This window comes from Suncus etruscus, chromosome 5, assembly GCF_024139225.1.
Source record: "Suncus etruscus isolate mSunEtr1 chromosome 5, mSunEtr1.pri.cur, whole genome shotgun sequence".
Lineage (NCBI taxonomy): Eukaryota > Metazoa > Chordata > Mammalia > Eulipotyphla > Soricidae > Suncus > Suncus etruscus.
The window spans coordinates 18287240-18312890 of NC_064852.1; the positions used below are offsets into that span (position 1 = coordinate 18287240).

The window sequence follows — 25651 nt, forward strand, 5'->3', positions numbered from 1 at the left end:
ACCTGGAAGAGTTCTGGATTGGGGAAGGGGCCCTGGAAGGGAATGTAGGGGGCATGGCCACAGCTTCCCCCCCAAGCCCGCAGGGGTCCAACCAGAAGGCCAATTTAGCATGGTTTCACAGCAGGTGACCTCCCTGCTGACTCCAACCCAGCTTCCCTTCACCCCTGTATTCTCACACAACTCCCCACTTGCACCCCACACTCCAGACACACTCCAGGGGACACAGGAGGCCAACCTCTGACCTTGACCCCCAAAGTTCGGAACACTCCCTCCCTCATCTGCTCAGAGGACTCTGAGGACGCTTGCTCCTCCCTGCTCGATACCCTCCTTCCCCCTTCCTCCCACCCACCCCACCCCGAGTTTAGACGCAGCCGCAGCGGAGTTAAGGTTAACAGGGGACACAGAGTTTGGGGGTGATCCATTTGCTCTGTCCCCTGCAGCAGAGGTCAGCTGGGGGATGTACAAAGGCGATGGTGACACACACACACTCTTCGCCACTCACTGGCCCCACCGTGGTGGGTGGAAAGTTCGAGAAAAAAAGAAATTAGCACAGGACTTGGAGTTGGGGGGGGAATAAGAGGATCCGGGTCGGTGGGCGTGGTCTGGGGGCGGGGCTTGATGAGTGGGCGGGGCAATGGGCGGGGTCTTGTCCAACAGAGCAGGGCCTGCCCGTGGTGTCCGATAGGGTGGGGCAGGGGTTGTGGGCGGGACCGGCGGCTGATAGGACGGGGAGGGTGGGCGTGGTCTAGAGGGGCGTGGTCTAGAGGGGCGTGGCCCTAGTGGGCGTGGCCCTCAGCGGTCCTCCCGCACCGGCCTTATCTTCATCTCGGAGAACTTGAGCGAGTACTGCCAGCCGGTCCAGGAGGACCACTCGATGCCGTCAGCGTAGGACGCGTGGGCGCCGCGGAGGTACTGCCCGTTGAGGTTGGACGTGTGGCAGTTGCGGTACCACCAGGCTCCGCGGTAGAAGGCCGCGCAGTTGTTCTCCGAGTGGTCGCTGTCGCGGTCCTTGGTGGTGAACCTCATGCCGCTGTGCTTCAGGAGCGAGTCCCCTGCGCGGACACGCAGACACAGACACGCACGGTGCAAACACATGCAAGCACATGCAAACACACGTGTGCACATACGGGGACACACACGACACACAGATGTGCGGTCCCTCATGGCACCCCATGCAGTGGCCAGCTGTGCCGCGCAGGCGCTCCACAGCACCCCCTGCTCCAAATCTCTGCTCCATTCCACCCAGATCCCACCATCTGCATAGCCCTGACTGCTCCTCCCAGCTTTCTTTCTCCCTCCCTTGCCTGGCTTTACTTTCCCTGAGAATTCCCAGGCAGGCCTGCAGAATTTCCTGACTCTGGGCTCACTCTTCACATCTGCAAAATGGGCGAGTAACAATAACCCAGACCTGGCTAGTATTGTGGCAGGTGAAACTATGGAAGTCGTGATGAGCCTAGGGTGGGAGAACCAGGTGCTGGGGTAGGGGGGATCTCTCCTCACCCCAGAGCCTGACCTGCAGTGCCTGAGTAGTCAGCCACGGTAAGCGGGTACCCGTCCTCTTCGGGGTCCACGGAGAACAGCCCCACGCCAAAGCTGCCGTAATGTGCAAAAGCCGTGCTGTTGTCGAAGTCCTCCAGGTCCACATGCAGCTCGTAGGTGGCCTGAGTGGTCAACGCGTGGATCCTTTGCAGACCTACAGAGTGTGGGGGTGGGGGGCAAGTTGGGGGGGCAAGTTAGGGAGCTTGTCGACCCCAGAAACGGCCCCGGAAGACGACCCGGGAGTCTGAAACACCCAGTCACCAACAGCTCCACCAAGTGTTTATGTGCCTCTGGAGGAGTGGGACGACTGCCAACTTCTCCCATTGGTTTCCTTGAGATACTTCCTGGAAGCTGTGAGTTGGAGGCTGGTGGGATGACAGCTGTTGGGGTGGGGGAGGACTGCTGGGAAAGGGCTCAGGGCCCTCTTGCTCCTCCCCCTCTGGACTCCAGCTTGGTGGTTCTGCCCTAACATCAAACTCCCAGGCTGTTCCCTCTGTCCTTGGCCCCTCACCTAGTTCCCCTTGATCCCCTGGAGACCCCCACACCCTTCGGTGTGAAACTTCGGTGTCCTGCACATCCATTCTCAGGGTCTCCCTTCAAGGTAGTGGCTGGCCTGTTATACTGATGGAACGTGGTACACAGTAGGTGCTCAATAAATGCTGGTTTCTCATGTGGGCATGAGAAGCCCACAGCCTGTGCCAAGGATCTGGATTTGCACCAACACACACACACACACACACATACACACACACACAAACACTAAACCCATATATACACTCAGACCAATACATACGCATGCACAGATCCACACGGGCACATCCAGGCCTACACACAGACACACACCCACTTATTCCTCCCCTAGACCCCCATTCAGTTCTCTTGAGATCTATCATAGGCTCAGCCAGACCTTTTCCCTTCACACACAGACATGCTTTCATGCATACACACATTCACACACACACACACACACACACACACACACACATCATAAAGCATTCTGATCACCTCCTGATTACAAGAGCACTTAATCAAACCTCAAGTCACTAGCATCAGTGCCATCTGAGCAGAGCAGCCTCTCCCGCTTCCCCTCCAGGTGCCAGCCTGGATCAGCGATGCCCATGAGTCCCTGAGCACTGTGCACAAAACCACTCCCAGTGAAAGTCCCAGGATCCGTGCAGAGCCAGCACTTGGAACATGGTGTTGAGGATGAGAATCAGCCCAGCCTCAGGGCCACCAGTCTGTGTTCAGGAGGACCGAGGCCTTGAGAGTGAGTACAGGCATCTGTCTGGTCTGCAGTTCTGCTCCCTATGTAGGACCCAACTTTCACACATGTTGGGCCCAATGGGGCTCCTACCACACTGTAAAGGATAGACAGTGGTAATACCTGCCACTGCCCACAAAGTGGGTCACATATGTGCCTCTTAGCTCCAGGCCCCAGAATACCTGGGGGATTCAGCCTAAAACCTGGAGACCCATGGGCCCGGAGAGATAGCACAGCAGTGTTTGCCTTGCAAGCAGCCGATCCAGGACCAAAGGTGGTTGGTTCGAATCCCGGTGTCCCATATGGTCCCCCGTGCCTGCCAGGAGCTATTTCTGAGCAGACAGCCAGGAGTAACCCTGAGCACCGCCGGGTGTGACCCAAAAACCAAAAAAAAAAAAAAAAAAACAACAACCTGGAGACCCGTACTTCCCTTTGCATCTAGCGGAGCAGCATCTACCTACAGCACCCCATGGCCAGGGACTATGCCCAATAAGACAGTGCCACCTAGACAGAGTACACACAGGCAGGCCAGGATTCGAGCCAAAGTACATAGCAAGAATGGGGTATGAGGAGCAGGAGTGATGGCGTGGAGCGGTAAAGTATCTGCATTGCCAGTACTATCCTAGGACAGACTGTAGTCCTATCCCCTGGCATCCCATATGGTCCTACAAACCAGGAGCAATTTCTGAGTGCAGTGCCAGGAGTAACCCCTGAATATCACTGAAAAAAAAAAAGAATGGGGTGTGAACAGTCTGGACCTGTTCATCTGAGTTGGGGTGCATGGTGAGAACAGGTTGCAGGCAAGCCAGGATCCAAGTTGAGATGCAGGTTGGGGTCTGAGTCAGGTACACAGCTCAGGTGACAGAGCCTGAACTTGAACCCCACTCACCCCGCTTCCCAGCTCCCCCAGGACAAACAAGCTCATGGAGGAATCAGGGAAGGGGAGCAGGGACAGCCCATAAGGGATGCTGAAGTGTTTCTTGCTCCCCACTAAATAGTCACAATTTTGGAGGGGCCTCCCTGGGTGTAGCTGGACAGGTTGGCTTTGTGTTTTATTTTTGGGCCCTGCCTAGTAGACCTCAGGATGCCTGGAATCTCACCTGGGTCGGCTATGTAAAAGGTAAATGCCCTCCCAGCTATGCTATCACTTTATGTTTCTACGTAATAGTACCCGGATGTGCCAGCCTGGAACCCAAAGGGAGGGTGTGTGGCCTCAGAGCCTCTCTGGGTCCAGTCTGCGCCCCTCTCTGCCCCCGCTTGCACTTCATCTGCTCTTTGAGCTGGTGAACCAGATCCCCTAAAACCCATTTCTCTGGTCAAGTCCCATACCTCTCCGAGTCCAGACCACCAAGAGCAGTAGACACCAGGGGTTGCAAGCTTGGGAACAAACACTCCTAAAACCTCAGAGTGCCCTCCAGTGAAGTCCCAGACAGATAAAAGGGCTGCCCAGTGCAAAGCATAGAACTCCAAGAACCCCCAGGCTTGGCTCATCTGTCCCTGGGCCATACCTGGCTACGCCCCAGGGACCCCTCCCGACTGGGTCAGGTTTGGGAACAGAACCTGTGGTTGCCGCACACAAGGCTTGGGAAGCAGCTCCCTGGCTCTGTAGACTTGATAAGTCAAACTGAAGGAAAGCCAGGCCCCAGCCACAGAAGGACCCAGGGGAAGGCACAATTGCCTCTAGAAAACCTTCAGGGACTGGATCTGAGCCTCAGAGCACTGTCTGCATGGGACAAGGCAGGACATTGATGCGCCCTGCCCTCTGACAAAAGGGCAGTGGCCTTAATATGTAAAGAGCTCCTGTGACTCAATAGCAGAGACACAGCCTCAGTGAGAGGCCTGCAGATGGCCGTGGGACCTGCAGAAGGCTGGGTGGGCTCCAAATAAGGAGTCAATATTCTCATTCTCCTCAGGGCTCTGGGCCGCCTACTTATGGGCTGCAGAGAGATTTCAATTAAGATGCAAAGGGCTCACCCAGCTGCTCCTGGGTGGGCGGAGTGGGACAGCAGCCCCTGCCTCCTCCCTTCTTTACATATGGGGAGCCCGGGAGACCATATCTCCCCCTCCAGCCACTGGCTTGTATTCATTCAGTTCAGTATGCAGTTCAATGCTCAGCAGGGCTGAAAAATCCCCAATATTGCAGAGCACACACAGACACACACTCTCACACACAACCACATATGCACACACATTCACACATACATGCAACACAACACTTTCACACATGTATACACACGTGCTTACACATACATACACATACTAACATACTTTCTCATACATGCACATATCCAACACACATGCAAACTTTGGTTTGGTTTGATTTGGGGACAACACTCCTGACAGGGCTCAGAAGATCATATAAGGTGCTGGGGATTGAACCTGGGTCAGCTGCAGGACGAGCTTCTGCCCAACTGTTGTACTATCTTTCTGGCCCTGCTGTTTTAGCAGTGCTGGGAATCAAACCCAGAGCCTTATACATGCAAGGCAAGCAGAGGATTCCTGAGACTTTTTTTTTGATTGTTTGTTTTTGTTTTTGGGCCACACCCGGCGGTGCTCAGGGGTTACTCCTGGCTGTCTGCTCAGAAATAGCTCCTGGCAGGCACAGGGGACCATATGGGATGCCGGGATTCGAACCAACCACCTTTGGTCCTGGATCGGCTGCTTGCAAGGCAAATGCCGCTGTGCTATCTCTCCAGGCCCTCCTGAGACATTTTAGTTCCCAGCCCTAACATGGCAAATTTAAGAGTATGTGAGTTTTCTCTCAAAAATAGGGGGTAGAGGGCCCGGAGAGATAGCACAGCGGTGTTTGCCTTGCAAGCAGCCGATCCAGGACCAAAGGTGGTTGGTTCGAATCCCGGTGTCCCATATGGTCCCCCCGTGCCTGCCAGGAGCTATTTCTGAGCAGATAGCCAGGAGTAACCCCTGAGCATCGCTGGGTGTAGCCCAAAAACAAAACAAAACAAAACAAAACAAAACAAAAAAAAGGGTAGAGGGACTGGAGAGATAGTGTAGTGGGTAGGTGTTTGCTTTGTATATGGCTAACCCGGGTTTAGTCACTGGCATCCCAATAGTCATCTGAACAAAAACAGGTGTAGTTTCTGAACACAGAGCCAGGAGAGTAACCCCTGAGGATCACTGGGTGTGGCAAAAAAAAAAAAAAAAGGAGAGGTAATAGGGATGTGGCTCAGCACTCAAATACTTGCCTTCATGTGTGAGAGAGACCTCAGGCTTGGTCTCCCCAGCACCCCCAAAAAGGGCAAAAAAAAAAAAAAACCAACCAAAAAACACAGGACGCTAAATGATAGCACAGCAAGTCGGACTCTAACCATGCACTCTGCCAACCCGGGTTTGTTCCCTGGCATCTCATAGAGTCCCCTGAGACCTACCAGGAGTAATTCCTGAGTGCAGAGCCATGAAGACCCTTTGAGCATCATTAAGAGTGGCCCCAAATTTAACAAACAAAAAATAAATAAAAATTAAACAAACCCCAGAGAAAGACAAGATACAGTGTAAGCAAAGGTATGTGGGCAGGGGAGGATCCTGAGCCTGAGGCACCATTGGTCCCTCTTGAGCAAGACCCAAGGTACCCCAGGGGTCCCCAAACAAATTCTCCAGAAACAGAGCAGTGTAGGTGACCTTAGCCCAGCCCCTGCCCGCAGCCCACCAACATGCCCAGATCCACCCCCCTGGGAACCCCCAGGACCCCAACTTCCCTGGCCCTGTGCTCACTCAACCATCTCACCCTGCCACCCTGCCCCGGAAAGTTGGGGTGCTCACCGAGCCAGTGCTCCCCCGTGAGCTTGCCAAAGCCATCCCGATAGGCCTCCCAGCCTCGGAAAAAGTTCACTGAGCCATCCTGCCGGCGCTGGAACACCTGTGGGGAATATGGGGAGTGAGTCAGGCTGTGTGCTTCAGCCCCCCACTCCACCCCCAACCCCCCCATACCATACCTCACACCCCTCATTAGGCCCTGTGGTGCAACCAGATCCAGCCAAGTTCTGCCTGGAGCCTGGATCCAGGTTAGGTACACCCCTGCTCACCCTGGGGGAATTCCAGACTCACCCCTCACAGAAGCAGGCACAGGAATGGAACTTGGAGCTGCCTCCCCCAGGAGTCGGGGTGTGGCTGGACACGGCTGGCCTCTGTGCCTCATTTTAATAACATTCTCGATTTGGGAGTCGGGGACCCCAACAGTTAAATTGCTTTGAAATCAGCAATGCGCTGGTCAGGCTCTGCCTGCCCCGGTGTTGGTGATTCAATCCGCTGACAGGTCCATTCCTGGGCCCTCCGGACCTTCCTGAGTAACACGTCTTTCCCTCCCCCCTGCAAACCTGCACTACTTCCTTCTCTCCTGCAAGCCAGCAACCCTACTCCCTGTAAGGAGCACCCCCTCCCGAAGCCAGCACCCTCCCTGGCTGATCAGCTCAGCCCAACTCCAACTGCCACCTTCCCAACTATGTCCTAGAACTGCTGCTGCTGAGTCTCTGCTGGGCAGGGTGGGGAATGTGTCTAGCACAGTGGGGGTTGGGGGTGTGAAACCTGATGGCCAAGCTGGAGGCGAATGGTGCCTCCAATCTCTCTCTTGTAGGGTTTTGGGGGCCACACCTAGTGGTGCTCAAGGATCATTCCTGCAGAGCCCAGAGATGGAAGCCAGGTCAGCCCTGTACAAAGCAAGTGCCCTTCCCACTTTCCCCTGTGTTATTTCCCACTGCACGCCCAGTCTCCTGCTTCTGCACCTCAAAACTGTCCTGGCCTCACTCTTGATGGCTCTGGGAAGAAAATTCCAGGCCTGCCTGTAGGAACGGGGATGCATCGGTGGATATGGATGCTGTTTTGTGACCCAAGGTTGAAACCCAGGCAGAAGCCCAGCACATCTGAGCAGGAAGCAGGATTCCTGGGAACAGGGCAAAGCAGCCCTGGGTTTGCAGCTGCCTTTCTGAGTCTCTGCGTAATGAGATCCTAGACCCTGCTTAAATCTCAGCCACCAAGGAGGGTAAACTCGGGCCCGGCCCCGCACCCCTCTTCTTCCCCGTCCAGTGGAGTGGGGGGGAGGTGTCTCTTCCAAAGACCCAAATACTCTACTGAGAACCACCCAGACATGATACAGCTGGGGAAACCGAGTCAGGCTGTGAGACTTAGGCACCTCTGGCTGGAGGCTGATGTGAGGGGGGAAAGTGGGGGGTCAGGCCAACCATGGAAACTGAGTAGGACAATCACCCCCATGGTTCACCCATGACTTTTCTTTACAGAGTGAATCCTCCATGCCCAAGTCAAGACATGAGCCCCAGAAACTGCATAGGAGAGTGAAAGGGGGTGCAGGAAGGAAAGCCAAGTGTGGATACCTAATGGGATTCATGTTCATGGGATCTGAGGAGCCCTCCCAGAAGGAAGACCAGAAGCTGTGGGCATGTACAGGATAGGGTAGCTGCTGATCAAGTTCATAGGGTCTGGGTGGTACCAGCTCAGCACCTCGAGAGTTCCTGATGAGGCTCTTTACCAGTGGGTGGGCAGTGTGGCTGGCCCCCTGGGATCCAGAGTCCAGATGGTGTTTCTGAAGGGGCACTCAGAATTCCTGCCAGGCCCCGGGAAATGCACTGGACCAGCTGATGAGCATAAAAGCCTCAATTTTCAGCTGAATAAACCCATGGAATGCTGTATCTATCCTGTCTAGTCTTGGCCACTTCTGTTTATTTGGGCTGTTTTTTTTTTTTTTTTTTTTTTTTTGTGGTTTTTGGGTCACACCCGGCAGTGCTCAGGGGTTTTTCCTGGCTCCAGGCTCAGAAATTGCTCCTGGCATGCGCGGGGGACCATATGGGATGCCGGGATTCGAACCGATGACCTTCTGCATGAAAGGTAAATGCCTTACCTCCATGCTATCTCTCCGGCCCCATTTGGGCTGTTTTGTTTGGGAGGACATACCCAGTGTGCTCAGGGCTGACTCCTGACTCTGTGCATAGGGGTAACTCCTGGCAGGGCTCCAGGGTCCCTATGGGGTACTGGGGATCAAACTGGGATTAATAGCAAGCATCACATGTACAATCTGATTAAGGCACCTGGTCCATCCAGACCGGGCAGAAGAGGCACAAAGGGGCAGAGTGGAGACTTTGTATGTGGGAGTTGCAGGTTTGGGCCTGGCACCCCAGGGTCTTTCAGTACCATCACCAGAAACAGCACCCACCTACCCAGTACTGTCGAGAGTGTCACCCAAATAAAACCAACAAGTCAAGGTTGGAATGATAGCAGAGCAGGGAGAGATTTTGCCTTGCATGTGGTCAATCTGAGTTCTATCCCTGGCATCCCATATGGTCCCCTGAGCCTGCTAGGAGTAAGTTCTGAGCGCAGAACCAGAAGTAACCCGTGACTGCTGCTGGGTGTGGCCCCCAGGATTTTTTTTTTTATTTTGGGGCCACACCCGGCGATGCTCAGGGGTTACTCCTGGCTGTCTGCTCAGAAATAGCTCCTGGTAGGCACGGGGGGACCATATGGAACACCGGGATTCGAACCAACCACCTTTGGTCCTGGATCGACTGCTTGCAAGGCAAATGCCGCTGTGCTATCTCTCTGGACCCAGGATTTTTTATTTTATAAATAAAAAGGCTATTTTTTTTTTTTTAGCAGTTTTTGGGCCACACCGGGTGATGATCAGGGCTTACGCCTCATGCTGCACAGGAGATTGAATTTGGTTCGGCTGCCTGCAAGGCCAGAACACTTCCTGTGGTGCTGTCATTCCAGCCCCCACAGCCTTTACATTGAAGTTATCCCCTCTTGGGTTTCAAACTGGAGGATCCTTAGCTCAAATGTGGGTGTCAGGGCAAGCACTGTCTATATCTTCTCCCCTACAAGAGGGTTCCTGGGGTCTATGACCCTCACCCGGAGTCCAGCGCAAGCTGCAGCTGTGGCTCCAGGCCGCTGACAAGCAGCTGTCCACAGGAAGGGTGGATGACAGCTGTCTCCACCAGCAGGAAGGCCTTCAATTAGTGAGCAAGCCACCAGAGGCAGGAAACGGGGAGGCGGAGCCAAGCGCCAAGGACACTGGTCTCAACCCCTTCCCCACTATCGGGGTGGGCGGGCCTGCTGGAGGCGGGAACCCCACAATTTGTTTCATGCCGGGGCTCAGATCAGCTCTGGTCAATCCTGGGGTGTCCATGCACCAAGTCCTTACTGGAGAGAGCTGAGCACCCCAGCTGGCTGGATAGACAAACAAACCAACAGAGATAGATAATGCACTTTCTCAGAGTCCCACTGGGTCAGGTGCTTGATGTTTTCCAAGTGCCACTGTAAAGTGTTTTTTTTTTTTGGGGGGGGCCTCTGGCCAGGATGAGCCAGCCATAAGGTCCCCTGGGTGGTGCTGGGGGGTGGTGCAGGGTAGGGCAGGGAAGGGAAAGGAAGGGCACATGCACAATTTGTCGCTGCACAATTGGCTGGCCAGTTTTGGGTCACTCCCAGGTTGACCAGCTCCTGGTTCCCCCAAGGTGCCAAACAGTGCATGTATAAAGTGGACTCTGTGTCCCCCAAAAGGGGCCCGAGCCTCAGGTCAGCCCCTGGCCAAGCACTGCAGCAGGGACAGGGGTCAGGGGTGCAGGAGAGAGTGGCTGTGATCACCAAGTTGGGTGATTGCTGTCAGGTAGTGGTGCCCCAAGTCTGAAGTGTGGGGTGTGTGGGAGTGAGGAGAGGGAAGCTCCCAGCCCCAAGAGAGGTAAACACAAGAGTGACAGTGCTGACCAGTCCTCAGCCCGTCCCCCTCCCTCATGTGTAAAATGGGGATTTAGCACAGCCTCCAGCCTCCATGAAGGTTAAACATGTGGGTTGGTGCAAGTGTTCAAATGGATAATGGGGACAAGTGTTGACATTTGCTGGCACTGCAGTGCTTGAGTAGTCCTGAAAGCTTCCTGGAGGAGATGCTCTGTTGAACTGAACTTGAGCGGGGTCATGGCAGCTGGTCAGAAAATATTCAGGATAAGGAGGACTCTGTCCTCCAGCAGGGGCAAAGCAGAGTATGGGAGTACTGTCCACAGGTGCCCAGAAAAGGTGCTTTTCCTCCACTGCTGATGCCCAGGCAGGATGGTTCCTGTGCCCAGGCCCACTTGCCCGCCCCCCCCAGGCATCCTGAGAGGCAATTCTGGGGTCTGGGTTTGTGGCTAGGGGGTTGGGGGTTCTTGCTTCAGAGCACTTGGGCAGAGGTTGGACCAATAGTAAATGGGAGAAGGCACTTGCCTTGCAAGCAGCTGACCTGGTGAGATCTCTGATTCCACAGAGTCCCCTGAGCCCTGTCGGGAGTCTTGAGTGCAGAGCCAGGAGTAAGCCCTTAGCATAGAGTTGGGAGTAAATCTGAGCATCACCGGACGTGACAAAAAAACAAAAAGGAAAAAAAAAAAAAGGGATAAATAATGAAAATATTTCAACATAAGGGGCCGGAGAGATGGCATGGAGGTAAGGCGTTTGCCTTGCATGCAAAAAGACTGTGGTTTGAATCCCGGCATCCCATATGGTTCCCCGAGCTTGCCAGGAGCGATTTCTGAGCGTAGAGCCAGTAGTAACCCCTGAACGCTGCCAACGCTGCCAGATGTGACCCAAAAACCAATACACATACACACACACACACACACACACACACACACACACACACACATTTCAACATAGCTACAAGGCTGTTTTGCTTGCAGGAGTCCTGGGTTCGATCCGTAGTTCCATGTGGTCCCCCAGACACCACCAGCATGACCCTGAGTACTATGGGTGTGACCATTCAAGTACCCAAAAAGCAAAATCAAGAACTGGTGTATGTAGGGGAGGGGAGCATCTCTGGGCATACATGTGTGGGAGGGCATACACCCACAAAGGCCCCCCAGTAAAGCTGCACTGTCTTAGGCTGTGTGGCCCCACACGAACCTCCTGAGCCTCAGTTTTCTTCAAGGTGGGCACCCAGTGGGTGCTGGTGGGGCTGCAAGTGGCCCATCCCTCATCCTCCCAACCCTGCTGTGGGCCCAGGCTGCATTTTGACAAGAAATGGCTCCCTGCACCGGCACTTGCCTAGGATCCAGGCTCAGGAACTTCTGGTAACATTTGCCAAACGCTTGGCAGGGGGAGAGTACTCTTGCCCGACTTCAGGGGTGCAGATGGGAACTACTGTTTGAGGGGCAGTGATGAGCCCACCTCTGGCTCATCTGGTGCTCCAGCTCTCTGGTGGAGAAAAGATTTTCCCCTGCCCAGGGCATCAAAGAGGAAAATAATGGGAGCCACAGTGGGAGGGGAGTGCCTCCCACTGCAGAGGGAGCCCTGGAAAATGATGGTGGAGTGTTGGGGAGGTGCAGGAGGGACTGCCAGCTGGGTAGGATTCCCACAAGGGTGTGTGCATGTGTATTTATGCATGTGTGTGCATGGCCACATGTGAGTCCATGTGTGTTCTGTGCATGATGTGTGTTGGTGCACATTGTATGTGTGCATGGATGCATGTGTCTTCTTGCACTGGGCACGTCATGCATGTACACATATATGTGTGTATGAGCAGGGGCCAGTGTCCCTCCCAAGGCCACAATATAGAAATGGACAATTTTAGGGGCTGTGGCTGACCTTAGCTAGTGATGGGGAAGAGAGGAGTGGCCAAACCCCTCTGCTCATAGAGAACCCCCAGTACTCAATAGGGGCCCCCTGCTCCCCTTCTCACCTCTTCCCTCAGTCCCTCTACTGTCCCATCCCCTTCTAACCCCTCTGGAAGGCACTTAGGAGGAGGAGGTAAGTCTCCATGACCCCCCACTGAATATTGGGGCTCATTGGGTGAGCAGTTATAGGAGCACCCAGCCACCCTCTGCTAAGAGCCTGCAGGCATCCCAGAGTCCAGACAGTACATCACCTAGGCCTGGGGTCACAGGGTCACTGTGCCCTGTGCCCTGGGGAGTTCCTCAGGGGCCCTGACCTCAAGGTGACTCAGGTGCAGCCCAGGGTTTCTTGAGGCTGAGATCAGGAGCCCCACACCCACACTCTTCCCTCTTTGGGGGGATCCTTCATCTCTGGGGGAACCAGTCTCTGACTGCACTCGCACCCCGGAAGCTTCACACCCCAGCGGAAGCTCCAGAACTCCAACCCCTCTGCTCCCAAATTGTCCCTTTACCTGTGGCACAAGTCATATGGTCCCCTCAGGGACCTACCTGATCAGAGATCATCTGTGCTCACCCAGGTGATCTTAGGGTCCCCTCAGGTCCCCAAAGGCAGCTGCTATAACCCCTACAATGGCTTGGAATTGAGTCACTATTACTGTACTGACTCCTGGCCATCTGAGGGATACGAGGGCCCCTCCATGTACAAGTGAGCCAGAAGCGGGCCTCGGTGGCTGGCGGGAGATGGGGGCTCCCTGCTCCCAGGCTGTGCCCACGTGTGCCTTCTTCTGAGCCTGTGCTGCTGGTACCCAGAGCTGGAGGGAGCAGAATTTTGCAGGGCAGGGGCAGAGTGAAAGGGGCGAAGGAGAGACTGGCAGGGCAGGGCCAGAACCATGTGAGGGCAGAGACACAGGCTTCAGCTCAGATGCCAGCAGTGGGGGGGGGGGGGGAGGCAGACTCCCAGGGGGACATCTGAGCACAGACCTAACAAGGATGGATGTTGTAGGGCACGGAGAGGGGACGGTCTGCTCCACCTGACCGTGGCAGAGATGCCCAGAGATTGCACAGGGCGTGTGATGCTGATGGCAGCCGGCAGGTGTCTGAGTCCAGAGGAATCAGGAGTGAAAACCCAAATGGAAATTAACGCTTGGGGCTGCACCAGCCTTTCCTGTCGGGTCCCAGAGCCAGTCTGTGGGGCCTCCATCCACTTCCCTCTCCTTGCCCCTGACTCCCCCATCCTGGAATTACTCAGCTCTAGACCCAAGTCTTGATTGTATTCCCACCCCAAGGCTGCTATAAGCATCCCCTGCCTGCCCCAAACCCCCGCAGAGGATGCCTGGCTGAGGTGTACATCTTGCCCTCTCATTGCGTCTGTCCTGGCCCTAATTCTAATTTCTGGGCTCTGACTGGTGATTTCATGCTCACGAGCCTGCCTTGGGGGGTTTCCTGAAGTCAAACCCATAACTCAGCTGTCCTGAACCAGGCAGACTAAGAGCTTTGTGCCCCCAGATGCTGCTTCTGCATGGTAGAGATGCATATTGGGAGACTGCAAAGTGCTTTCCAGAAACTTCCATCTGGGGGGGGGGGCCCACGGCTCCCTAACAGCCTCTTAAAGTCAGACAAGGCCCTCGGAATGTCCTCACTCTGTCCACTCCAGCCAGCCTGCCTCTCCCTCAGGCCTCCCCTGTCTGTCTCCACGCCCCCCTCCCCAACACAGGCAAAGCAAAGCTCTTTCAGAACAGACCTGGGCTATACTCAGATTCCCTTCCCGCCTTCTAGAAATTTCCATTTCCCTTCTGTGGGCGCATAAAACATTGACACCGCTGAACTTGTCCAGACAGTGCCCTGGGGAAGCTTGGCACAGTGGCAGATTGCTCGCTGCTCAAGAGACCCTCAAGGCTCAAGACAGCAGAGAGACCTGCCGAGATCCTCACACAGTTGCACATGGGCCAGGGGCAGCCATGCAGCAGCCCTCCATCCCCAGGTAGCACAGTTCCACTGTCTCCCAGGTTGTTTTTTGTTTGTTTGTTTGTTTGGTTGGTTGGTTTTGGGGCCACACCCAGTGGCATCCAGGGGTTACTCCTGGCTCTGTGCTCAGAAGTCGCTCCTGGCAGGCTTGGGGGACCATATGGGATGATGGAAATCAAACCCAGGTCCATTTTGGGTAGGCCTGTTTGCAAGGCATATGTCTTACCACTATACTTACCACTAGGCTATCACTCTGGCTCTGTTCCCCAAGATGAGACAGAGCTACCCAGAGTCCTACATGCAGGGCTACGGACTACCACGGGGCCCACCTACTCACTCCCTGCTGTGTCTGGCCACACATGGCCAAGTGGGTCCCATTTTCCAACACATTTTGGTTTTAGAAATTACAGGAAGAATTTTTGCTCATTCCTGGGAAATCCTGAAAGATGGCTCAGAAGCTTTACGAAGCCCAGATTTCATTTTTCAAGGTGTGGCTGGGGTTATAGCTGTGGAGTTGTGGAGTGCATGGCTTGTTTTCTCCCAGAACTATGACAGGTGGCCCGGCTAGTGCAAGGGTCACCCCAGACCTCATCTGAAGAAGCCTCCAGAAGCTTGCCCCTTTTTGTCCCTCTATACCCTCCCAGGCCTTCCCTTTTGCTGAGATTCCCATTTATCAACTTCCATAACAACCAGGGGCCTATGTAGGACAGGACAGTCACAGCCTCTGGCTAGGACCCCTGCAGATGTCTGTGCCCCATGGCATTGTCCCCTTTTACACCATTGAATTCTCACCAGTCACAGGCTCCCAGGCAAACTCACCCAGTTAGTCCCTTCTTAGATTTAAGCCCGAAGTGGAATGTCTGGGTTCAGGGAGCAGAAGGCGCTCACAGAAAAGGCTATGAGGGCTGCTCCAGGCGGGACCGTCAGAGTCAGTATCTGCTCTCCACCTGCCACCTGCAGCTTTCTGGAGGTTGGGGATCTTTGATTTTGAGAGACACTGGGCCCCCCAGGCAGGCCAGAGTCAAGGCTGGACAATAAGTTACTCTAAGGGGCCAGAGCAAGAGCACAGTGGTGAGGATGCAAAATGGGGCTTTGCACAAGACCGACCTGGGTTCAATTCATGGGATCCCATAAGCCTTGAGCATTGCCAAGTGTGGCTCAAAACTAAAACCAAGCCTAACCAAACAAAATAAAATATGGTGGCTAGAGCGATAGCATAGTGGCAGGGCATTTGCCTTGCATACAGCCAATGCTGTACCAATCCAGGTTCGATTCTGGCATCCATATGGCCCCAAGCTTGCCAGCAGCCATTTCTGAGTGCAAAGCCAGGAGTAACTCCGAGCGCCATCAGGTGTGGCCCAAAAACCAAAAATTAATTAATTAATTAATTAAATAAGGCTGGAGTGATAGCACAGTGATAAGGCATTTGCCTTGAACATGGCTGACCTTATATGGACCTGGGTTTGGTCCCTGGCATCCCATATGGTCCCCCGAGTCTGCCAGGGGCTAGTTCTGAGTTCAGAGCTAGAAGTAACACCTAAGCACCACCAGTTGTGGCCCCCAAACCAATAAATAAGTATAAATAAATAAAAATAGAGGCTGGAGAGAAAGTACAGCGGGAAGGGCACTTGCCTTGCACTCAGCCAACCAGGGCTCGATCTCTGGTACCCCATATGGTCCCTGAGCACTCCTGGATGTGACCCTCAAAAAAAAAAAAGAATAAATGAAGCTTCTCAGAGCCAGGAAGTCGGGGCCACTCACCGTCCAGCCGCCGCCATCCGTGCGCATATCACAGTAGACGCGGAAGCCGGTGGGATAGTGCGTTGGGAACACAGAATACACTCCATCCTCCTGTTGGCCACCCAGAAGCACATCTAGACAGTCTCGGGGCCTGAAGCCTGGATGGACAAGCAGGGGAGCTGACCACTTGGTGGGGCCTGCACCTGTCTTCACCCAGGCTCCACCTCCATCCCTGGGACCCTGCCAAGGGCCTGTCCACACCATGGATGTAGGTCCCCCAGCAGGCCCTGTCTACTCTTTTACTCCAAGCTCTGTCCCTTTGCCAGCCAGGCAGCAGAGCACCTCGATGGGTGGGGACAGTAAGGAGGGCAGGGTGAGTCCCCCCCAGAACAGGGCAGTGTCTCCTCTGCAGGATGGGGGAAACCCCTGGTCCCCAGACTCACCTCCAGGGCAGCCCCGTGGGCGCATGCCCCTGCCTGGACCTCTCTGCAGATCTGCCTTGGCTCGTGGCCGGCCCAGCCCATGGTCCCGGTGCAGCGTGTCCAGGAAGTCACTGACTGAGCTGGTCAGGTGCGCCAGGTGGTCTTGGCTCTCAGAGAGAAGCTGCAAGAGAGACGGAGTGCCCGCCCCCCACACCAGGCAAAGGGTCAGTCCCAGTTCCCCGGGGTGCCAAGAGATGGGGACCCCAGCTGACAGCTGAGTCCTGGGCACACACATGGTGACCAAGAGCCTAGTTGGGCAAGCTGAAGGGGTCCCTGGATCTGACCCCTCATCCCCCCTTGAGCCAGTTACTTAGCCTCAAAATGGGACTATAGGTCTTGGACTAGAGTCCATTCTTGCATCTCCAGTAGTGACCGCACAACACTGAGCCAGGAGTATTCCCTAAAACCACACAAACCCTCCCCTCCAAAGAGAAAATTCTGGGTGCCAGAGTGATAGCACAGTGGGGAGGGTGATTGTCTTGCACATGGTGGGTCTGGGCTTGATTCCCAGCATCCCTTATGGTCCCCTGAGCCTGTCAGAAATGATCCCATAAATGAGTGCAGAGCCATGTGTAGGCCAAAAACCGAAAAACAAAACAAAAAAGAAGGGATTCTCCATTGCCCCCACTGTCTGGTAACAGGACAGTTACTGGGCCGGTAACCAGGTAGGAGTGTATCTAGCCCAGCATAGCTTCCAGCCCCAGTGGCTGCTTTTCTCAGAAAGATGCTGAACCAAGGATCCACCCTATGACCCCTGCCTCATCTCCCCAGCACTGGGGTGGGGGACTGGATCTGTCCCAGTGGGCCCCTACTTGGAGATTAACATGTGAGGCCCCTAATCCCTGGCTCCCAGCTGTGGTTGCAGTGTCTGGGGGTGCCCGGATGCCCCACCTCACCCAAGGCTGCAGGAGGTGGGGGCAGTGCTGGCAAGGAGCAGCAGCACCACACTGGCCTTTACACCCCTAAATTGTCGTGGTCCCTTAAGAGCCTGTTGGCAAGTGGGGGAGAATCAGGTCTGTGGGTTTTGCAGACTCGTTCTCAGCTCTCTCGGCTTACTCACTGGCATTTCATCTCCACTGGGCAGACTGGATGCCTGGAGGGAGGGTTGGGGGGGCATGGGATGGGGAGCAGCCAGTAACAAGTCTTGGGGGGCTGCAAGTGACTCCTGGGAAAGTGGGGGTTCCTTGGTTAGGTCCATTTGGCTCCTTGCTGATACGAAAACTGCTAGTTCCCTGCTGGGCAGGGCAGTCACTGCTTAAATGAGTGAGAGAGAAAGAAACAGCAAGCAAGGGAACAGAGCAGAAAATGTGCAGTGAGAGTCCACCAGAAAGGGCCTTTAGTTCTTCCCTGGGGGACCAAGACCAGAGGGGCAGCAGATTCAGGGACAACAAAGCAGCTGCTTCTGATGGCTTTTTCAGAACCATTGCTACTCCCTGGCACAGGCACCTGCCCAACTTCCTGCAGAGCGTAGACCCAGGAATGTCCATCAACAGCCAGCCATCTTTACCCTTGAATCACTGAAGGGCCTTGTGGTGGCCCGAGTTCTCATCTACCTCCACCATCAGTCTGGGTATTGGGGGGCAGGTGCAGGGGACAGGGAGGAACTAAAAAACCTAGGCTTTAGAACAGTTGGGAGAGCATTTGCCTTGCATGAAGCTGATCCAGAGTCCATCTCTGGTATCCCAGGAGTATAGCCAGGAGTCATCAATGAACACAGAGCCAGTAGTAACCCCTGAGCATTGCCAAATGTGCCCCAAATCCAAAAAGAAAAGGAGAAACCTAATTGGGGAGAGTTGGGGTCATACCCTACAGTGCTCAGGAGTGCCACCGATGGTGCTTGAGGAAACTTATCTGGTACTGGGTTCTAAATTCAGGGCATCTCACCCCTGCTCTTCTCTCCTGTCCAGGCGCCCGACTACCAAGGGCACCTGTATGCATGGGTAAGGTCCTTGGCCTTCATCCTGGGACAGCGCAGGCTCCCAAGAGAACCCCGGGTTTCCAGCAAGGAGCAAACCCAAAAGCAAACCATGTTGCTCTACCCAGAGTGCAAGTGAGTATCGTTCGAAGAAGCTCAAATCTGGGCTGATCCTCTGACTCACCAAGGAGCAAGGGGCTCTCTGGGGGCTGTGGGGCGTTGAGTATGATGGTGTTGTGGGTGGATACATCAGGGGCTGGGGGTGAAAGAGTTTCCTGCACCCGGTGGGTTGGGACCCAAAGCTGCTCCTGTACCTGATACCTGCATGGAAGGCTGGGCTGACCAGCTGTGCGGAGTGAGCTCCCAGCCCTGCAGACAAGGGGGCAGCAGGAAGCTGGCTCTGTACCCTCTCCCTGAGGGGGAAGCCCACCCGGGCTTCAATCCCCAACAAGAGGATAAAGCAAGGTTTCCAGTTATTGCCAAGGGCAATCCAAGGATCCATGTAGACAGGATCTGGGGTGATGCTGTGAGTGTAGGAAGCATTCGCAGGAGTATCGAAGGTAGGTCAAAGCAAGAAACCTTCATGCACATTCTGGGATTGCCGGGAGCCCCCTCGAGTCCTGCGGTGACCACCCTGGTGACTTCCACTGGCTCTGTACAAAGACTTAGGCTCTCACAATGGACATACAGATGAACAACACAGGAAAAATTGGGTGGGCGTCCCACCTTGTGATTCCTCTGAACTGTCTTGGAGAGTTTTTGTTTTGGGGCCACACTCAGTGAAGCACAGGACGTACTCCTGGCTCTGCGCTCAGAAATCACTTGTGGCAGGCTTGGGGGACCTAATGGGATGACAGAGTTTGAACCCTGATTGGCCCGCATGCAAGGCAAGTGCCCTCCCCACTGGGTCATCGCTCTGGCCCCACCTTTATGAGTTTGTACATGGACCCCAAGAGCTTCGGGGCTGGGTCCCTTGGGGATGCAGCGAGGCCATGAACAGCAGGTGACACAATCTCCCCCATCCCCCAGTGCGGCCCTTGACACCTCACCTGGATGAGGTGACCTTGCTCACTCCTCAGGGCACTCAATCCCTGGCCCAGGGCACCATGCCCTTTCCGCAGTGCCGCGCATTCAGCCTGCAGCTCTGATGCCTGTGCCAGCAACCGGGGCAACTCCGTGGCCAGGGCGCTGAGTAGCTGCTGCTCTGGGGGTCCTGCGGGTGGCCGGGCCTGGTTCTCGTTGAGTACCCGCAGCATCGATGTCTGGGCACCCTCCAGGCGGGAGAAGCTGTCAGCCAGGTCCGGGCACCGCGGGTCAATGAGGATACTGAGGCGCGAGCTGTCTGCCCTCTCCACGGTGACCAGGGCGCTGTTGGTGCCCGCTGGGCCCGTGCTCACCACTGGGGGAGGCGCAGTGCCAGCTGAGTGGGCATGGTTGAGGAAGAGCAGAGCACCCGTCACAGCCACAGCCAGCAGCACTGCCAGAGCCAGCAGCACTGTGCACAGAACATAGCCGCAGCTAGGCCTCTGGGGAGGATGGATGGATGGCGATGGGCAGATGGACAGGCGGATGGGCCGAGAAACAAATGGATGGATGGATGGGTGGAAAGATGGATGACAGAAGGATGAATAGATGGATGGATGGATGGATGGGAGGACAGACGGATGGGTGAACAAGTCGACAGATAAATGGGTTAATAGATTGACAAATGAAAAGATGACAAACAGATGAACGGGCAGATGGAGAGATGATAGACAGACAGATGGATGGCAAGACAGAGAGGTAGGAGAGATGGACAGATGGATGAAGGATGAATAGATGAATAGACAGATCAATAGACAGATGGATGGAAAGATGGATATAAAGAGAAGGATGGAGAGATGGACAGAAAGATGAAGAGACAGATGAATGGACAGATGTACAGACAGATGAAGGAAGAGATGGATATAATTGGATGGAAAGATGAAAGGACAGATAACGGAGAGAGGATGGACAGGCAGAAAGGTGAATGATAGCAAAATGAATGGACAGATGGATGGACAGATGGTCCAGAAGAATGGAAAAATGGACAGACAGAGAAATCAATGGACAGATAAATGGAGAAATGGATGGACAGATAGATGAAGAGATGAATAGACAGATGAATAGAGAGGTGGATGAACAGATGGATAGACACATAGATGGACAGATGGAGGGAGAGATGGATGGACAAATAGACGGACAGATGGAAAGACAGATGGATAGAGAGAATGTTAGACAGATGGATGGACAGGGACAGATCAGAGAGAGAAGGGACAGCATCAGGGTCAGTTGTGGGTCTCCACTCTGCTCAGGTAGTCCTGGGTTGGGATCTCTGCCCATGGAGAGTTTGAACACAGCCCAAGCACCCCCATTTCAAATGTGGGGGACCATACATGGACTACAGGCCCCTGATGGAGACAGAGCTGCCATAGGTGAGGAGGCAGGGAGGTTGAGGAGTGAGCACCTTTGCACTCCTTCTCTAGTGCTCTCTGCCAACACAGACTCCCCATCCTGGTCCCTAGCTCCCAAGTGGGCACTGACCCTGTGGCTAGACAGTAGTGGGAGCTTTGGGGGAGAAGCCCCGTCTGGCTGAGCCTCCTGGTAATTTTTTGTGTAACAGGGTAGTAATGACCTGCTGCCTATTTGCCTCCAGCAGGATGCCAGGGCCTGACTGAGGCAGGGCCAGAGTGCGGACATTGAAGTGGCTCTAATGCATCATGCAGATGAGGAAAAGGAGAGCTTGAGGTATGCGGGCTGCTCCAGGGGGCCACTTTCCAGAACTGTGCCAACCTACTAGTCCAGCAGTCCTCAGGGCACAGAGAGGCTGCCTGAGCACCGTCTTCCCTGTCACTTCCCCCAGCCACCTCCTCTTTCTCTTCTCACAGAGTATCAGGAGGTTGGTCTGGAGAAAGGGATCTTCCTCCCTCTGATGGGGACAATGTGGGGGTGAAAGATTCCCCAGAATAGGCAGAGAAGTCACAAGGACAAAGGAGATGAAGACTCCTGATGAAAAATCCAGTTCCTGGACTCCTCTGCTTTCAAGGCCCCACCACTGAACTAACTGGTGGTGCTTGTAGAGGGTACAAGGGGGCTGTGGAGCACGGGGCTGCCCAGCTCTGAGCTGTTGCCCAACCACGCAGCTCCTGGATGCAAGCGGAGCCTTTCGTTATGAGTCGCCAGTCCTGGAATGATCTAAAAGTGGTTACGGGTGAAGACAGGTTTCCCAGGCAGTCAGAAATGGCTCCTGGCAGGGGCTGGGCCTCCCTAGGGGCTCCCAGTAGCTAACCCCCTAATAGAGGACACAGACCCAAGGAGCCTTCCTGCCCGCATGCAGGACCCCTAGAATTACATCCAGTTCCAGACCTTTTGTGGGAGCATCAGAACTTTAGCCAAATGTTCACCATGGTCCCCTGGCCTGAGGGAGAGGGGCCCCCATCTGAGAATTTTGAGGTGGGGAAAAGGAAAAGCAAATAGAACCAACAACTTTTGCCAGGCCACCAGCAAAGGGGCGGCTGAAGTTGGCCAGGGCTGAAGGGCAGGCAGTCTGCAGGGCAGGCAGTCTGCAGGGGTCCCCAGGAACCAAGACTTGACTTGGTTCATTCATTCAGAGGTCCTCATTCAGAGGACCCCAGAACCAGTCAATTGCTTATAGGAGCTTGTGCCCCAGGAAGTATAAACCCAGCTGGGCCCGTGAGCCAAGCTTCCCTCATTGACTCCCCCACTTCCTACCTGCAACCCTCTGAGTCAGTACTAAGAAACAAGAGGAGAGGCCAAGTGACAACATAGTGAGGAGGGTGTTTGCCTCACATGTAGCGGGCCCAGGTTCAATCCTCAAGATCTCATAGGGTCCCTGAGCCTGCCTGGAGGAAGTTCTGAATATAGAGCCAGGAATAACTTCTGAGTGCTGCCAGGTGCGGTCCAAAAACAAAAAATAAAAAACAAAAAAAGAAGAGGTGTGCTGGTAAGTTTACAGCAACCCTGGTGAGGGTGGGTACCTCTGTCCTGAAATAAATCACTCCCTGAACAGTCTTAGCTAGAGGCCTGAGAGACTGTCTAGGGGATAGGGTGATGGCCCTGCACATAGTCGAACCCAGGTTCAATCTCCCATCACCTCATATGGTCCCCTGATCACTGCCAGAAGCAACTCTCAAACACAGAGCCAGGAATAGACTTCAAGCACATCGAGGTGGGCCAGATCCTCCCTATGGGGCCCAGAGGCTCCCATCTCTCTTCCTGCTGGCCAGAGAGAGGATGGAAACCCTAGTCTTCAAAACATTCCAATACTTCCCAGGGACCCCAGAAGCTGGTGCTGGGAGGAGAAAACAAGAACCATTGGCTCCATTTTACAGGTGGCAAAGTCAAGGCTCAACGAGGGCAGACCGAGCACCCAGAATCACAGAACAATGGGTGTGGCCAAGCTGCAAGGAGAAGCCAGGAAGGCGGGAAGGCCAAGCCCAGGGGGAGGCTCTCTGATAGAGACCCCAAGAAAGGCAGCTGAGTCAAGGGGCAGTCCTCACCCACCGCAGACAGTGCTCAGGACTGGGCCAGCCCTAAAGGCTGATGCAGAAGGTTGGGCTGGCTTCCCAGGAGGCCAGCAGGGCACCTTGAAGCCTGACCAACAGTGCCTCTGCCCCTTACAGAAGCTTCCTGCAGTGCCTTCGGCAAACAGAACAGGCCCTCAGCCCTGAGCTGCACTCCAGGGTGCAGAGTGAGACCTGGAGAGGGGTGAGAGCAGGTGTCCCAAGGGAGGAGGCCCTAAGGGTCAGGGATGAGGCAGCAAGATCAAGACAGAGCAGACAAATGCTGCTGAGACTTCATAATAGCCTTCAGGAAAGGCTTCCTAGAGGAGGTGGCATTTGTAAAGGTTTTGAAGTAATTGTAGGTTTTTCTGAGTAAAAGTGGTGTGTGTGTGTGTGTGTGTGTGTGTGTGTGTGTGTGTGTGTGTGTGTGTGTGTGTTACACATACTTGTGTGCTGGAGAACTTTAGGTGGAGCCTACAAGATGAGCCAGCAAAGGTTTGGAAGTGGGAGGCATAGAGTTGAGGGTCGGCAAATGGCAAGAATCTGGATTGGCCTTGGTTTACGAGGAGGTAAAAGTCCCTGGGAAGGGAAGAATTGAAACCTCAGTGGGGGGACAGCTCTGTCTGGGGCAGGTCTGACTATCCCCTAACAGGGCTGCTGGACTTGTGGGAAGCTTAGCAAAGGGCCTTTGAATCTTTGCTCTTCGTCGTCCACTTGCTTTGTGGCCTGGGTTTGGACTGCCTCCGCCTCTCTGCCCCCTGCACTGGACCTGAGCTGGGCTAGGGCTGAGAAAGAGCTTGGCAAACATCAGGGGGTGAAGGCTCCCCGCCTCCACCCAGGGCAGCGCCCCTCAGACAAAAGGCAGCAAACCGCACCCCTTGAATCCGGCCCCAGCCAACCCCGTCCTGCAAACACGCCTGTTCCTTCCCCAATGGCATCTGTCTGGGAGAAATTTGAATTTTAAAACGGGGCGCCCTGGGATCCCTCCCTCCGGGGGTGGCTGAAACCATTCAGCCCGTCTGTCTGCCCTTCCACCGAGTCCCTGGTCTGTCTCTCTCTCTGGCTGGCACTGAGCACTTTGTTTGTCCCCTTAGCCCCTTTTCCCACACGCCCATGGGCACCTTCCAAGTCTGCCCTTGGTGGGAAGAACAGCGTGAGCACAACAGGGGCCCGCAGACCAGGTTCGAATCTCCACAACATCAAGGTGGGGGACGCCCCCACCTACCCAGCCCAGCACCCACTATCCCGGCTCTCTCCCTCCCAATGGAAGAATAAAGCACCCATGTACCGACCTAATAAAGTGAGGGGAGCAGCAGGCTTGGGCCAGAAGGCTGGGGGGGGGGGGTCTGTCACGTGTGTGTGTGTGTGTGTGTGTGTGTGTGTGTGTGTGTGTGTGTGTGTGGTGTGTGATTGCGGATCCCTCACTCCTTCCGAACCCCTAGATCCTGAGGTTTATGGAGATGCAAGGAGGTCCTTGCCTGAGGCTAGGCGGCCGCTCCAGCCCTCCCTGGGGACCACCGCAGGCAAAGCCCCAGCCCGGCCCAGAGTTCAAGGCTTGCCCCGGAGGCGCAGAGAGCATCATCGGACAGGGTTGGGGTTTGGGGGTGAGGCTCTTCTATCCACCCTCCCTGCAGGATGGGTGTGCGTGTGTGTGAGATCGGAGGGTGGGGGGGTCCACACCAAACTCCAGACTGGCTCCGGCAGCCCCCACTCCGCGTCCTTCCCACCCGCTCCCCGCGCGCCCCGGGGGCTCGCGCGTACCTGGGGCTTATCGCGTGGCCGGTCCTCAAGTTGGGAAGCGGCACCCCCGGTTTTCCAGCGCTCCTGGACCATCTTCCCGCAGGTCTGGCGGGGCTGCCCGGCGAGGCGCGCGGCTGCGGAGAGCGCAAAGGGGCCGCGGGAGATGGACGCGGGTTCGGGGAAGACCCCGCGCCTCTGCCGTAGCGGAGGCCGAGCGGTCCGTGAGCGGTTGCGACTGCGGGTGCGGGTGCGTGAGGGTGTGCGGGCAGAGCGGGCGGGCGCGGGAGCCCCGAAAAGCCACCACCACCTCCTTCCCTTCCCTCTCTCTTCCCTTCTCCCCGCGCCCGCGCCCGCGCTCCCCGCGCGCGCCTCGCCCGCGCCTCCCGCGTCTCGGGGTCTCGGATTTTTGCCTTTTGGGGGCTGCTCCCACGTCTCCCTCGGACACACACAGCACAAACACATACACACAAAAACACACACGCACACGCACGCACGCGCGCATGAACCCGTGAGAATCAAATTCCATCTCCAACCAGGCCTGGAAGGAAAGGGGTAGAACCGGACCTGGGCAGGCTTCCAGCCGCACCCCCCAGGAGACCCCCCCAGCAGTTCCCCTTGCACAAACTTCCCCCCCTGCTCTGGTCCAGAACTCACCCTGCGCTGGGGGTGCGGCTCCAGGCAGCCCTCCAGGGCTCCCTTTGCGCGCCGTCGGCGTCTCCAAGGAGAGGGGCGCGCCCCTGGTGCGCCCTCGGGACTTGGAATCCCGCTGGACAGCGGGGGCTGGGGCTGGATCGAGACCCCTGCAGGGTTCCAAGGAGTGGGCCGGAGCCCCGGGTAGTGAAAGTTCGGGTTCTGGAGTGTCCAGCGCGCCCCTC

At 55.4% G+C, this 25651-nt stretch overlaps 1 protein-coding gene across 1 annotated transcript; it reads right to left on the reverse strand.

Moving 5' to 3' along the window:
• Positions 1-792: 792 nt before the first annotated feature.
• On the reverse strand, positions 793-24869 carry FIBCD1 (fibrinogen C domain containing 1). Its single transcript, XM_049774051.1, has 7 exons — positions 24798-24869; positions 19545-20021; positions 16542-16701; positions 16120-16256; positions 6578-6674; positions 1514-1693; positions 793-1052 (listed from the first exon to the last, which is right to left on the reverse strand). Exons 1-7 carry the CDS (start codon positions 24867-24869, stop codon positions 793-795), a joined length of 1383 nt encoding a protein of 460 aa, XP_049630008.1.
• Between the last annotated feature and the right edge of the window lie 782 nt (positions 24870-25651).